Below are 15,753 nucleotides of genomic sequence, written 5' to 3'. Positions count from 1 at the left end.
GATAATATAAATGTAATTAAATTAATTGTATTTCATCTTCATTTACTATCAAATCATATTCAGTTACTTGATAAAACACCTGAAATTATTAAGAATATGAAATCTCTCTAGCTAAAGAATGAAAGCTTATCAAGTTATAAAAAATTAAAGTTAGCTAATAAGTTTATAAATATAAAATGACAATTATTGCAATTATGTTTAATTTTATTCAGGTTTTTCTTTTATCCTTTATGGGTTTGAGAAAATAATGACAAATTTTTAGTGAAAATAATGTTTAAAATAAATAGAAATTATTATCATATTTTAAAATTAATTATTTGAAATTTATGTTGATGTAGGCTTATATTATCCCATATATAGGGCGTTTATTATTTCCTCATATAAGAATAAATGTACTATATGTTAAGAGGAAAATAATAATTTAGGATTATTTTTAACAGATAACAAATGCATGTTAAAAGTAAACTGCATGATTGTTCTTTCACTAATATATTTCAGTATAGGCTTAATTAATTATATTATATAGGCCTAAAAAAGAGAAAAAAAGCTATATTTTATCGTATTTAATTTTATTTTAAACATAAATAACTCTTTCAATAGGAATTATATGTATAAGTTATAATTCTTATTTAAACCGATTTTATTCGTTAATGGAAAAGTATTTTCTTTATGCTATCAATTATAATTGTGTATTATGTGTCACCGAATTTTATTTAATCACTGATTTTATTTGGAAAATCATACATAATTAGCCTAATCTTCTACAAAATAAAGCTTAATAATTCTCAAGAATTTTGAATGCAGATCTAAATGATAGATTTAAATAATTAGTTTCTAACAGTTATAATACTGTACAATTCAAGCTCTTAGATTTATTTTAAATCTAGGAAAAGTTTTTTAGATCTTCTTCCTAGTTAAGGGGTGTTCTGAATAAAACTGAAATGACTTTTTACATCTCTGCTATGAAATGACAGGTGTGACTGGTTAGTTTTTGTATTATATTATACGGAATGTTTTCAGTTCATCGATTTTTTAAAGAGACTTTAATAGACATTTAAGTATACAATAATAGAATCTTAAAAAATAAATCTAATACTTTATACATACATTCTCTTTTCATCATTTCTTCTTTTTCTAACGATTGGTATTCTTTCTTTTGCCTTTCGTGTCTATAAAAGCCTCCTACTAATAGTAGAAGTGCCATTGTCGCAGTAGCATAATTTGGCATCATCTTTAAAAAAATTTAATAAATAAGAGAATTTTTAAAGAAGTTAATATTATTACTAACTTAAAAGAGTATAAAAAGGCTCGTTAAATTAATAATCAGTTAAAATTTTGTGATTAAATGTAATTACTTACGTTTACCGCCTTTTCCGAACCAGATAGATTAAGTAACAATAATCATCTGCTCCAATGTTCACTTATATTTGAAGGAAGTTTGATATTGAATAATATCGAATCCACCAATAATAATTCGAGATTCCTGTGACGTTTTATCTGGTTCCATCGATGACCCAGTCTTGGGTGGAGATCCTGTACATCAACTATGTCGTTACCTATGAAATAACTAGTCTGTGATGCCCAAGGCAATCCAAGAAGCACTTGTAATTCACAGGAGCAATAACGCAAAGTTATGAAAGTCCGGTTGGAAAAGATGGATCGTCGGATTTCTTGAAGAAAAATGAGGAAGATCCTCTCACAAATATAATTATGTGTTCTATCTTTTTCTAAATTTATATTAATTTTACTTAAATATTATTTTAAGATAATGTGTGTGATATGAATACATAGTCTAATCTGTATCAAGTAGGCCTAGATATGTAGCAATGTAAAATAATTCAAACTTAAATTTANGTTTTTTTATTAATATGATTAAAGAAGTTCTAAAACTTATTTTGAGTTTGAAAATAAACGTTTCCGTTTGTTATTTTATATCTTTTATGTTTTGTTTAAATCGCTACTTTGGAAGAAAACCGGCACAACTCAAAAACACTAGTTTTGAGAAAATCCCATGCAAAGATTTAACCAAAGTTTAACTGAATATCACATCACTTATCTCCCACATAACTATTCCCTAGTGGCCGAATACGCAAGTTACTTTTGCGACACTCTTCCACATAAAAATTTACTACATTTTCGTTTTGATTATGACATAATCGAAAAATCTCACTTTTTTGAGTTATGCCGGTTTTCTTCCAAAGTAGCGAAATGTCAGGGCTATCCGCACTTCCTCTACAGGTAATTCAAAAGTAGAGGATAAAACTTGTAGGGTAATCAATTATTCAATGTCCAATAGAAAATGTTAATGAATTTCTGTGCGATTCTAAAGATAACGGAGTTACAGAGAAAAATCTTTATTTCAAATCATTCACAGTTTTAAGTCCAGCTAGCACTAAAAACGACAAAACAAATAAATTGGCTACTGCCACGTTATTTGCAAGTGTTAGTTTCGTTTGCAACGAAGCTGCTGCAGAAATACGTCAAAGACCCGAACTTCATAATTTACTTGCTTCTATTAATATTATCCGTAGATGTGAAGCTTGTATAGCTAGTAAAGACAGTCATTTTGAGCATCTCTAGTAAATTTATATTTCTTTAAGTGTTACCTAAATGTATCCTGTTTGTAAACTACTAAATAGCGATAATAAATAGTTTGTACTAATTAATGTTGAAATAGTAAATTGATTTGAAATAAAGATTTTTCTCTGTAAATCGGCTATCTTTGAGAATCGGACAGGAATGTATTAATATTTTTTACTGTAAATTGAATAATTGATCACACCATAAAATTTTATCAACTACTTTTGAGTCACCCTGTGTTGATAAAAATCATACAATATAAATGCAAATTATACATAATTTTAACAGCGTTTATACAATAACTAAAGCCATTTTTAAAAGAAGGAAACGATTCTTGTGACAAATCTTAATAATTCAAATAATAGAGTAGAAAAAAATTTTGTAAGGAATTGATTGAAGATATAATGTATTCTAATCCAGAAAGGGTAATTAACTTTTACTTCGTCAACTTACCTGTAGAAAACATAATATGACATTTTAAACTTTTACATAGATTTTAAGGTTTAATTTCCTTTAAAATATTTTACACTCTTGCAATAGCAATAATGACTAATTGAATGGTTAAGGTGTTAGTCTTCTGTTCTATCCAGAACGGTAGACTAACGGTAGAACGGAATAGAATCCAGATGAGCCGAAAAATCCCAGGAATTTTTCGAAGTGGACCGTTCCGAATACGTGGGGACCCATCCCTCACCACTATGAAGCCCCATTGTACCCATAATGGGCTTGCTAAAAAGACCCTTTTATTGTCCATAGGAAAGCGTTTAAATAAATAAATAAATTTATTTAAACGCTTTTTTTACTCTCTTGATTAATGCTTCCGTCTTGTGGGCACTTCTTAATTAAGCCCATAAATAAATAAATAAATTTATTTATTTTTTATTTATTTATTTAAACGCTAATATATATATAAGGCGGAAAGCGTTAAAAAAAGATATTAGATCCCGCAAATAATCCCAGCCCAATCAGTTTTAGAAACGTCTACTTTAAATCTTTTTATAACACAATTAAATTTTGATTCGCTAATTATATGTTTTAATCTATAAAAACTCATAACGGTTATTTTTAATTCATATTATTATTATTTTTTTGTTGTTATGTTATCTGAAAAGGTAAAGATATAGAATATTGTTTTTTAGTTTCTTGAAGATAGGAAAATCTTACAAATTTCTTCAATGAGATCTGTAAATTTTATGTTCTAGAAACTCGTGGTTGCTCTCAATAAGTTCTCTAAAGTTCATTTATATGAAAATAAAAAACAATTTAGATCATAAATGACGATTTTTACATTTTCCTTTTCTTTAAAAAAATTCAAATATAAATATTTAAAGTGAAAATATTGTGTTTTAAATGCCTTTTAAATAATTTATTAAAAAACTTTTATAGCAGACCTTATCAATCTTTGATTGTTAAGATTGGAATTATTTTTACTCTTTCTTGATTAATGCTTCCGCCTTGTGGGCACTTCTTAATCAAGCCCATAGTGGATTCTGCAAGGCTCGCAATGGGATTGGCCGGGTGGTGAGAGACGGAGTTCGACATTTCCAGAACGGATCACGCCCGAAAAATTCCTGGGGATCGTCCAAATTCCCTGGTCCCCAGAGCGGTAGATGGACGTCATAACCCAGTGTTTTCAAATCTTTTTCTAATAGTGGCACTGTAATTCCATAATTTTTCCTTGCACACCCTCATTTTTTTGTCACTTAGACTTATTAGCCTTAATTATTTTTAGTAATACACACAAGAAACTTTAAGACGTTGTTCAGTACTATACAGTATTTTGCGGCACTCCTGGAGTGTTGTGGCACCCCAGTTGAAAACCACTGGCTTAACTATTTAGGCCATCCGGACATGGATGGATGAGATAAGGCGACGCACACGTGGGCCATCTTACTCCCGGGAGTACTTACTAAGGAAAATTAGCTCTATTTAGATGTTTTTATGTTAGACACGTAAGAAAATTCGGCAAACTCCATGTAGCCAGCCGTTGGTCAGGCACGAATCTGCCATCAGTGTTCATGGCTTTATCCACTCGGCCACTGGAGTATTATGAATAATGTTTTCATAATTTTTTTATAACTGTTCTAAAATACCTCTACAATAATTAAAATAATTATAAATGTTTCTTTCATTCGACTGAAATAATTAAATCCTAAATATGCGGCCGGATGGCCGAGCGGTCAAGGTGGCAGCCTACCGCTTCGACTGAAATAATTAAATCCTAAATATGCGGCCGGATGGCCGAGCGGTCAAGGTGGCAGCCTACCGCTCTGGGGGACTCAGGTTCTAATCCGAACGGGTCGAAAAATCCCCAGGAATTTTTCGGGGGTGGTCCGTTCAGATATGTCGGGCCCCGACCCTCACCACCCGGCGGCCCCATTGTGAGCCTGGCCTGCAAAAAGAGGCCCTCTTAGTGCCCACAGGGCGGAAAGAGTCCCAAAAAAACCTAAATATCAAAACCGTTATCGTAAAAACAATCTATGTTTTTGATTTGACCTCAGGCGATTTAGAATAGTATCTCAGAAAAAATTTTAGTTCAATTCCCTTTTCATTTAAATATAACAAATTTATCGATTACAAGCCATTGCCTTAACATAAATTATAAACACGTTAATGTAGGCCAATATGCGAGGAAGTCTTGAAGCTCATACGTGCCTACGGGATAAATTATATATTTATATATCAGTGAGAAGTTGTTTGGTTTACAGCAATAAACGATAAAAAATTTTTTTGCTTTAGGTCATTTCTGGAAATTTCAAGGTCATCATTGTTTGTAATGAAATTGTCATTTTCTTTCTTTTATTATTTTTATAAACGCTCTATAAGATAAAAAAAATGAATTGAACGACCTGTAGTAACACTGATTATCCTATTTCAAGATGATAATACGAGTACATAGACCAATCTTTATTATTCGATTCGTGTTTCATAAAAACTGTTTTGCGTTTTAAAGTGCGTTGTTTGTTGTTTATGTAAGTAATGAATGATAAGAAGTCAAGATCGTCGAAGTTTATTTCATGATTTTATGGTTTATATTATACAAATGGCATCGAAACATTAAATAGTCTATTTTTTTTTTTTTTTTTGAAAAAATATTTCGGAATTTCTGCAATAACTAAGGATACTACTAAATATATAGTAAATTTGAATATAATGTTAGCAATATTACTTTTGTGATAAAATTGACTTTAAAATTTTCTTCTATATTTAAAGGTAGGTTGTTTTATTTGCTAGTTTTTAACTACTTTCTTCAAGTTCTCGTTAACTTTCAGACTGAATCACTTTAAATATTTATTAGTGATATGATGTATGGCTTATTCATAAATATTTTTAAAATTATGATAATGTGATTATTAATTAATGATACATAAACTGTTATAAATGATACAGATACTGTAGGCCTATATCCAGAGCCGTAGAGAAAGGGGGATGGAATTTTTTTCGGTCCCTTAGTGGTTTATATCCCTATAAATTAATGTTATTTTTACTAATAAAAAAACAAAATATTTAACCCTAAACAACCAAGTAGTGTCTGTCAGACACATTTTATAATTGATTTGCATACAAAATCAAAACTATTTATTTTATTACGAAATAACTTTACGTATTCCATTCCCTATGATTGTTCTTCCAATTTACCTTACTAAAGTGTTTTTGGAAGAACATTATTTTTTTAATATTTTAACAATTTTTCAGAAAACGACATAACAACCCACATGTGTCTGCTAGACATTATAGAAGTTTATACAAGTTTACAGGTTTTAAACAGTTAAAACTAATGTTCGATGATTCGTAAATAACGTCTTGTGGTCTTTGTTCTTTTCATCAGCAGATGTGCAGATGATGTTATTGTATTATAGTTCTTTTTCATTGTGTTTCGGAAGTTGTGTTATTATACATATATTACTTATTCTTTAGTAGTAATAAAATGATGACAAAATAAACAGTGTAAATGTAATTTTTATAGTAAAATAACAGTCTTGTTGTTAGCTTTTGAAAAATGGATAACAATAAGATTTTGACTGATGAAAATTTCCGATGTGCTGTAGATTATAGTAGCCTAATGGTGAGAACTGTGTATTTAGAGAAAGTTATAGTGAAGACAAGGATTTCATTGAAGATTATGTTTCTGATAATTAAAGTAATTTGACGGAAACAGTATCCGAGGCCGATGATGCGAAGTTATGTAGCGATGAAGAAAATACAGTTGAAGAGGAAGAACTAAATAATTATAATAATTTGATTGTTGAATATGTTGGTAAAGATGAAACTATTTGGTAATCAAAACCGCAAAAAACAGGAAGAACTATAATATAAAACGGAAGCATAATATAATCGGTGGCCGTGTTCATAAGGTTGTTCTATCGTTAGGAAAAATAATCTATGATCATATTGACAATTTCAAATTATTTTAGATGAAATAACTGGAACTGTAAAGCACACCAATTCTGAAGCTACCAGAGTATTGCAAAATACATGGAAACCAATAGATACAATTGAGTTACAAGCATTTATAGATCTATTATTGACTATTGGTGTCAATAAACACAGCAAAATGGATTTTAAAAAGTACTGGGATCCTATATTTGGCAATCCAATATTTTGTGATAATGGGAAAACATAGATTTGAGGCTATCCAACATTTCTTAAGATTTGATAATAAAGTTATCAGGTCACTCAAAAAATCAAAGGAAAAATTAGCACCTATCAATCACAAATTACAAAATTTAATTACCAGAAGAAAATCTTATGATGGACAAGTAACTGATTCCTTTTCGAGAGCAGGTATCATTCAATCAGTATTTATCAAGTAAACCTTGACAAAAAAACTAAAAACAGAATTGTGTTGTATGCAATCTGAACATATGTTCAGAACATTCAACTAAGGAAACAATTTGTGTAAACTGTACTTATAAGTAATTAATAATAATTATGACATGTAAACTATAGTAACAGTAAATTTTATTTCGTGATTTTATTCATTTTAATATAATATTGACAATTTTAAATGTTGCGTCTATTAGACACTACTGGTCAGATAATTAAGACACAAAACCTTACTGGGTTGTTAAGAATGCATTTTTAAAATAAAGAAACATGCTAAATATTAATTTGTTAAAAAAAAAAATAGTAAAGGGGCTCGCTAAGTGATCGGTTCTAACCTCATGCCACATACAAGCTCTCGATGGCCCTGTCTATATCCAAAATATATTTACATTATAACTGCACTCAGTTAATACTAAAAATTTTATCATCATTTTTTAGAAATATTTCTTAACAATTTGACTTAATTTAATAAAACTAAATTTTGACTTTTCATTGAAATAAACTAATTTTCTTAATTAATTTTAATATGTGAAAGTAATCATTTTTACCTTTAGTAGAGTGATAAAATTGATTTTATCGGTGATTGGTCCACCTTCCCATGCTGGAAATTCCCAGTCAAAATCCAAACCGTCGAATGGATATTTTTCAATAAAATATATGACAGAATGAATGAACCTAAAGATTATATATAATTATTATTTTCGATTAGAATGAAAATGATAAATTAATTTAAATGGATATTCAAATTTAATGATAATATTTATGTTGCAATCAATGATAACATAATATTTATACAGAATGTAGGAATATATATTGCTTATAGTAAAATATTTGACGAGTTTTCCTTGTCCTTGAAAATAATAAGCAGGTTATTACGATAATACATTTTTATTTATATAATAAAAAATCTTAAAAAGTTTAGACACAATAGAGTTAATCACTTACTATTATAAAATTATTCAGTTTACTTTTTATTTAGGAAAGTAAATTAATTAAATCAAAGTTAATATGAGATATTAAAATTTTATTTTGTAAATCTGGTTAACTTCACCATAACAGAAATTTTCAAAAACAAAACAGTAAATAATAAATAAATTATACTACTTACTATTATAATATTATACTATATTATATTACATATTATTATATTTGTACAATAAATTATACCTTTCTCTACCAGTTTGATAATTAATCATCTTGGAAAATCTTCCTCCACTAGTAGCACCGATAGATAAAAGTACTTTTAAATCCTGGTTACGATTTTTTAGATCCAAACAACGTTTGTAGCCATCGATGTGATCTGCAGATCTAGGTACTATAAGGTCATAACGAGTGTCAGCAAATCCTGCAATCAAATGGGTACACAAGTTTGGATCGATGTCTTCGGGTTGAAGGCGATAGCTATAATTTCCTTCTAGTTTGTAATAACACACCAGTTTTTGAGAGGTGGCTTTTTCCGCTAAAAGAAGCGTACAACGATTAAAACATAATTACTAATAACTAAGTAATAAATATTATACAAAATAACATATACTGTATTTTGTAAAATGTTTCGTATTAAAATACAGTACTTAAATCATTTCAGAAATGGCAGTGACAAACATAGCGTATGGGTACACTGTGCTTAAGGGGATTGAGCAAGTACCGATTTTTTTTATTTTTCCATCACTGATAATTTTTAAATACTTTTGCTTTCTCTGATTTTTTTTTATGTTTTTGCTTTGCCCGAATTTGGGAGGGCAGTTGCCCCTTTCTTCCCTCGACTCGTTAGCCCATAATTAGAAATATAACAAAAAACTGAGGCCTATATTGTTATAATGACTGGAATGTATTGATAGTTTTCTAAAAATAACCCTTGCACTACTGATTTTAAAAAATGTCTTCATAACAAGCATCAAATTTTCCGGTTTAACTAAAACGTTATCCTACTACAAATTCTTTGTTTTTAATTTATTCTTATTACTTGCTTATTGAATTCCTTTACTAAGCAAACAATCAAAGTTCATTTTAACCGATTGAATATGCTTGGTTGCTCTGAAACTCTGAAATCCTAATTTAACTTTCATATTATTGAAAGTTAAATTAAGATTTCAGATTTTTCGAGCAGTCAAAACTCTGGAACCGTTTACCAATTAAATGCGATGGGAATTTTTTTCTTTTAAATTTCCCGCTGTTAAGAGTTTCATTGTTCGTTAACGATAAGAAAGAGGAAGTTCTAAATATTATTCATTTGGATCGGTATAATAACAACTGTTATAATATAAAGAAAAACACACTTCATAAAAAAATCAGCCAGGGCTTATAATGCAACTCTTTATTTGCGTTATCAGTTTGCGTTTTTGTTGATTTTTATCGTTTCATTTGAGAGTTAAAATTAGGTTCGGTTTTAAATCGACTAATATTTTCTTGGGTACATGACCTATAATAATCACGCTTCTTCAATTATAATTTGTATTTTTGTTTTCAAAATTTATGTCATGGTCATTTATTGGCTTATTCACCCTATTTTTAGTTAGATAATATAAATGTAATTAAATTAATTGTATTTCATCTTCATTTACTATCAAATCATATTCAGTTACTTGATAAAACACCTGAAATTATTAAGAATATGAAATCTCTCTAGCTAAAGAATGAAAGCTTATCAAGTTATAAAAAATTAAAGTTAGCTAATAAGTTTATAAATATAAAATGACAATTATTGCAATTATGTTTAATTTTATTCAGGTTTTTCTTTTATCCTTTATGGGTTTGAGAAAATAATGACAAATTTTTAGTGAAAATAATGTTTAAAATAAATAGAAATTATTATCATATTTTAAAATTAATTATTTGAAATTTATGTTGATGTAGGCTTATATTATCCCATATATAGGGCGTTTATTATTTCCTCATATAAGAATAAATGTACTATATGTTAAGAGGAAAATAATAATTTAGGATTATTTTTAACAGATAACAAATGCATGTTAAAAGTAAACTGCATGATTGTTCTTTCACTAATATATTTCAGTATAGGCTTAATTAATTATATTATATAGGCCTAAAAAAGAGAAAAAAAAGCTATATTTTATCGTATTTAATTTTATTTTAAACATAAATAACTCTTTCAATAGGAATTATATGTATAAGTTATAATTCTTATTTAAACCGATTTTATTCGTTAATGGAAAAGTATTTTCTTTATGCTATCAATTATAATTGTGTATTATGTGTCACCGAATTTTATTTAATCACTGATTTTATTTGGAAAATCATACATAATTAGCCTAATCTTCTACAAAATAAAGCTTAATAATTCTCAAGAATTTTGAATGCAGATCTAAATGATAGATTTAAATAATTAGTTTCTAACAGTTATAATACTGTACAATTCAAGCTCTTAGATTTATTTTAAATCTAGGAAAAGTTTTTTAGATCTTCTTCCTAGTTAAGGGGTGTTCTGAATAAAACTGAAATGACTTTTTACATCTCTGCTATGAAATGACAGGTGTGACTGGTTAGTTTTTGTATTATATTATACGGAATGTTTTCAGTTCATCGATTTTTTAAAGAGACTTTAATAGACATTTAAGTATACAATAATAGAATCTTAAAAAATAAATCTAATACTTTATACATACATTCTCTTTTCATCATTTCTTCTTTTTCTAACGATTGGTATTCTTTCTTTTGCCTTTCGTGTCTATAAAAGCCTCCTACTAATAGTAGAAGTGCCATTGTCGCAGTAGCATAATTTGGCATCATCTTTAAAAAAATTTAATAAATAAGAGAATTTTTAAAGAAGTTAATATTATTACTAACTTAAAAGAGTATAAAAAGGCTCGTTAAATTAATAATCAGTTAAAATTTTGTGATTAAATGTAATTACTTACGTTTACCGCCTTTTCCGAACCAGATAGATTAAGTAACAATAATCATCTGCTCCAATGTTCACTTATATTTGAAGGAAGTTTGATATTGAATAATATCGAATCCACCAATAATAATTCGAGATTCCTGTGACGTTTTATCTGGTTCCATCGATGACCCAGTCTTGGGTGGAGATCCTGTACATCAACTATGTCGTTACCTATGAAATAACTAGTCTGTGATGCCCAAGGCAATCCAAGAAGCACTTGTAATTCACAGGAGCAATAACGCAAAGTTATGAAAGTCCGGTTGGAAAAGATGGATCGTCGGATTTCTTGAAGAAAAATGAGGAAGATCCTCTCACAAATATAATTATGTGTTCTATCTTTTTCTAAATTTATATTAATTTTACTTAAATATTATTTTAAGATAATGTGTGTGATATGAATACATAGTCTAATCTGTATCAAGTAGGCCTAGATATGTAGCAATGTAAAATAATTCAAACTTAAATTTATTTAAAAATTATAATTCAATTTTCAAAAATTTCACAAATTTTATACTACTTAACTCAATAACTCTTAATTTATTTTTAATTTTATTTCCATTTAATAGACCTAAATTAATTTCGTATTTTTTGTGTATAGTGCAATACTTTGTACTCTTTAAAAACTATAATAATATAAGAAATGAAAAATAAAATGTAAAAAAACTATATGTTAAATATAATAATAAATTATAAATTTATATTGAGAGAATTTGAAGAAATTAATTATAAAATAATAAAATAGAATGAGTATCATACCAGAAACATATTTAATTTGTTTAAAATATACGTAGGGCGTCTGAGATGGGGAAGCTGGGATATTTATCCCCAGAACCTAAGTAAACTTAGGTGCCCCATAGTAGTTTCTACCTCTATAAATTAGCTATTTTTACTAACAAAAAATAAAACATTTAAGATGAATATTTATTAATAAAGAAAACATTCTCCGCATTTCATTTGTTAAAATAAATAAATAAATAAATAAACGGCCCACCAAACAACAAAAGGGACCCTCTCTATCCCCAGGCTCCGTATCAAGCTTTCGATAACCCCAAATATATATAATTTAATAATTTATGTGTAACACTATGCGTTTTAATTATTATTACACATATTTTTAATAAATATTATGATGTTTAATTACCTTATTAGTTTTTAAATTTAGTATTTGTTATTTTGTTATTAAAGTTTGAGGATAAGAATGTATATATATAGACCTACTTATTTATTTTAAAACGAATTTAAAGAAGTATGATATATATACACATAAGAGAGATGAATTTTACAGATAGAATTACTTTCTGAACCAATTAAATAAATAAACTATAAATAATCTAAAGTGAGATGAAAGAACAGAACAATAGCTTTAACTCATCGCTGACACCGATGAGACAAATAGATATTATAAATACCTAAGTTTCAATAGAAAGCTTTAAGGACAAATTGAAAGGAGTATTAATAATAAAATTACATTGTTAAAAGAAAATTTTATACGTTTATTTCTTAATTGAGAAATTAAAGCCGTGTTCGTTTCGTCCAGAAACTATACACTTTAACGTCAATTTGACGTCATCTCTTCAGTTTTACAATGAACAAGTTTAAAAAATACGTCATATTGACGTAAAAGTGTACACTATCTTAACCAAATGAACAAGCCTTAAATGTTAAGGTTCTTAAAATAAACTTATTTATTAAATTTTTTTAAAAAAATTCGAATTCACTTATATATAATAATAATAATTCATAATATAGAAATCGACGAAACAAATGCCTAATTTGACATTTTTTAAAATAGAGAAAATAAACATAAACATCTTTAGAGCAGAAACTTTTCCAATTCACTTCCCTTGATCTGTGAATGACATTTGGGAAATAGCAGACGACGCTGATGACGTCATACTCTCCGCCATCTGTTGGTAAAAAAAGGAAAGTATTGATTTAATTATTAGAAAGTTATTTTATTCGAGTAATTTTTCTCGATAGATATACGTTAACGTTTTAAATTATTCGTTAATGTTTAAAAAATAGCATGCGATTTAATAGCCGTTGTTATATATTACATTACGTCAATTTTAGAGTTGACGAGAGTGTCCTTTGTTTTGAGAACGAGAGTATCACTTGACGGACAGATGTCGGTCGAGTGGTTGTTTCTGTTAGTTGCGACAAGTCTTTTTTCTTAATTAATATTAAAGTGAACAATTTTAATCTCTTCTGGTTTGTTAAGATCACGTAAGATATTATAGTATTGTTTCAAGAAGTGCATAGTGTGCGCAAAAAGCGTAAATGATGTCGAACCAACCCTCCCAACGTGTCCGTCGTACGTTAAGTCCATCAACAACAAAGCAAGGACCGATGAAAGCAACATTGCCAATAACATTGATGCAACAAAGTCATAGTCCTAATAAAAACACTTCTACTAAATCACCAGTATTACATTATCAAGTAGAAGGTTCGAGACTTAGAAACAGACTTTCTCCAGATTCAAGTTGTGGGTGTACTACTGTTAGTTACCATAAAGGTAATGTAGAATCAGTATCCAGACATCAATTCTGTCTTTTAAAAACATTAATGATTATTCAAATGAATGATCAAACTAACCTCACTTCAGTGTTATAAGTCGATACATTCTTCATTAAATTATTTCCTTGAATTTATCAATAGAAAACTTTCCTTGTTTTTTTTATTTTTGCAATAAAAATTTGTTTTAAAATGATCTACATTAATATAATATGGAATTTTTTTAATGCTTTCATATTTATTCATTGTTTTTAAATTTTATGAGATCAGAAAATCATTTAGAATATTCCATTAGTTGCTATAATTGCTTTTCTAAGAGTTGATTTTGATAAGTGAATATTTGTAAATATTTACTGAAATTCTCATGAAATAATTAGAGTATCTAATAATCAAATAAGGCTTGATGATTGTGAACTTAACAATTCATATTCAAATTTTATATATTTTTCTAAAACAAATCTGAAGAATGAAAATTTCACTCTGTTTATTTCTTATAGAAAAATCTTGAGATTTATTGAGTGATTAATTTGCTGAATTTTTTTTTAAATCATTCACTTATATTTTCATTCCTTTTCATATAAAAACAATTTTTGCCTGGCTACATAGGCCTTTTACATTTGCTATTAATCTTTGACACTGTTTATATAAAGAAAATGATTATTTATTTTTGTTTTCGTATTTACAAGCATTTTGTAATGTATACAGATGATGTAAATATACGGTATATTATACTTGTATACTATGATCATTTCTAAATATTAACTAGAACTGATTTTAATAAAAGACTAAATAATAATTAATTTTTATAATAAAATTTCACAGAGAATAATTTTCATGGAATTTAGTTGATTGCTTTGACAGAATATAATTTTTTTGCTTTGAGAAAAATGCTTTGCATTTTTCACAAAACAAGTTAATTTTGCAAGTTAGTTAATGAAATAAAAAGATTGTTTTTGTTACAAAATTATCATTATTATTATCAGCATGGAATAATAAAATAAGTGTTGTTAAAATAGTGATTCAAGACATATTTCAAAAAATTTTTAAATAATTGTTTTAGAAATGTTGAAATAAATTATTTTATACTTTTTAAAATATTTTGTTGATGTTTTAATTAATGAAATCTCAGTTAAATGAAGAATATCAACATTTAATAACTGTATTTATATGACTTATGAAATATATGTCTAATATATATTCATTTTTATAGATTGATATAATCTGATTTATTTAGTAAATTGAAATGATATTTTAAAGAAATTACATTACAGATCTTGTTGTAGAATAATAAAATTTATTTGGTGGTGATCATATATTAAAATTATATCAAGTCTAAATTATCATAATTTGATTAGAATTGTTTCTTTAATATTTATATATTGAAATTAAATCTTTTTCTTGAAATTTGTCAATTTCTGAATTCCTGATTTGATTATAATTAGTTTTATGAAAAAAAAGTGCTAAATAAGTTAAGTATTTTATTATGGGAATGGAATATACTTATGCATAGTATAACTTGTTAATTTATGTCTTAATTTAGTTGAAAATTTAATATTAAAAATAATAGACTTATTATTGATTGCTTAATGATTGGTGTTCACTCTGCATATTCTAATGCTTTATATCATAGCAATAAATAATTTTCTATGATAATTATGCATTTCATTTGCTACAGTAATAATCATTGGACATATTGCTAAGTGTAAATTTCTTAAATTCAAATCATAAATAGAATTAAAAATTTGATGTAGACTACTAAAGTGAGAAAATCTGTTTTAATTTAACATGTGATGACCTTCTGATTGAAAGTTAATATTTACTATTACTGTATTCAATCAAAAAGTATTTGCTTGCATTTTTTAAAATAATTATTAGATGATAGTGATTATATCATTTGTTTCAAAAATTACTTATATATATATATATATATA

General features: G+C 27.2%; 3 protein-coding genes across 4 annotated transcripts in view; 1 reads left to right on the top strand and 2 right to left on the bottom strand.

Annotated features, from left to right (window-relative positions):
- Window positions 1-1,824, bottom strand: part of LOC111618415 (acidic mammalian chitinase-like) — a 45,612-nt gene extending 43,788 nt beyond the window's left edge. For both annotated transcript variants that reach the window (XR_002755571.1, XM_023359953.1), the window contains exons 1-2: window positions 1,360-1,824; window positions 1,108-1,231 (exon numbers count right to left, since the gene is read on the bottom strand). Coding sequence is in view for 1 of the 2 variants with exons in the window: in XM_023359953.1 (XP_023215721.1) it covers window positions 1,108-1,231 (124 nt within the window). In the remaining variant the exon portion in view is untranslated. The remainder of the gene's footprint in view (window positions 1-1,107; window positions 1,232-1,359) is intronic.
- A 6,104-nt stretch (window positions 1,825-7,928) lies between these two features.
- LOC111618377 (acidic mammalian chitinase-like) lies at window positions 7,929-11,747 on the bottom strand. The gene is made up of 4 exons (XM_023359889.1): window positions 11,283-11,747; window positions 11,031-11,154; window positions 8,575-8,866; window positions 7,929-8,082 (listed from the first exon to the last, which is right to left on the bottom strand). Exons 2-4 carry the CDS (start codon window positions 11,152-11,154, stop codon window positions 7,929-7,931), a joined length of 570 nt encoding a protein of 189 aa, XP_023215657.1. The 5' UTR covers window positions 11,283-11,747.
- A 1,632-nt stretch (window positions 11,748-13,379) lies between these two features.
- Window positions 13,380-15,753, top strand: part of LOC111618413 (protein FAM117B-like) — a 133,392-nt gene continuing 131,018 nt past the window's right edge. Inside the window, exon 1 of the mRNA XM_023359947.1 lies at window positions 13,380-13,823. Within this exon, the coding sequence (XP_023215715.1) occupies window positions 13,589-13,823 (235 nt within the window). The 5' untranslated portion in view covers window positions 13,380-13,588. The remainder of the gene's footprint in view (window positions 13,824-15,753) is intronic.

This window comes from Centruroides sculpturatus, unplaced genomic scaffold, assembly GCF_000671375.1.
Source record: "Centruroides sculpturatus isolate CEXI.00-Female unplaced genomic scaffold, Cexi_2.0 scaffold10, whole genome shotgun sequence".
In the NCBI taxonomy this organism is placed as follows: Eukaryota; Metazoa; Arthropoda; class Arachnida; order Scorpiones; family Buthidae; genus Centruroides; species Centruroides sculpturatus.
Note: the sequence above shows the minus strand (reverse complement) of the source record. Positions and strands in the feature narration are given on the sequence as shown.

Coding starts and splice junctions, on each gene's coding strand:
- LOC111618377 (XM_023359889.1), bottom strand. CDS start 11,154: ATGATGCCAAATTATGCTACTGCGACAATGGCACTTCTACTATTAGTA. Junction 8,867..11,030: donor AGAAATGATGAAAAGAGAAT/GTATGTATAAAG, acceptor CGCTTCTTTTAG/CGGAAAAAGCCACCTCTCAA. Junction 8,083..8,574: donor TATCAAACTGGTAGAGAAAG/GTATAATTTATT, acceptor TATAATCTTTAG/GTTCATTCATTCTGTCATAT.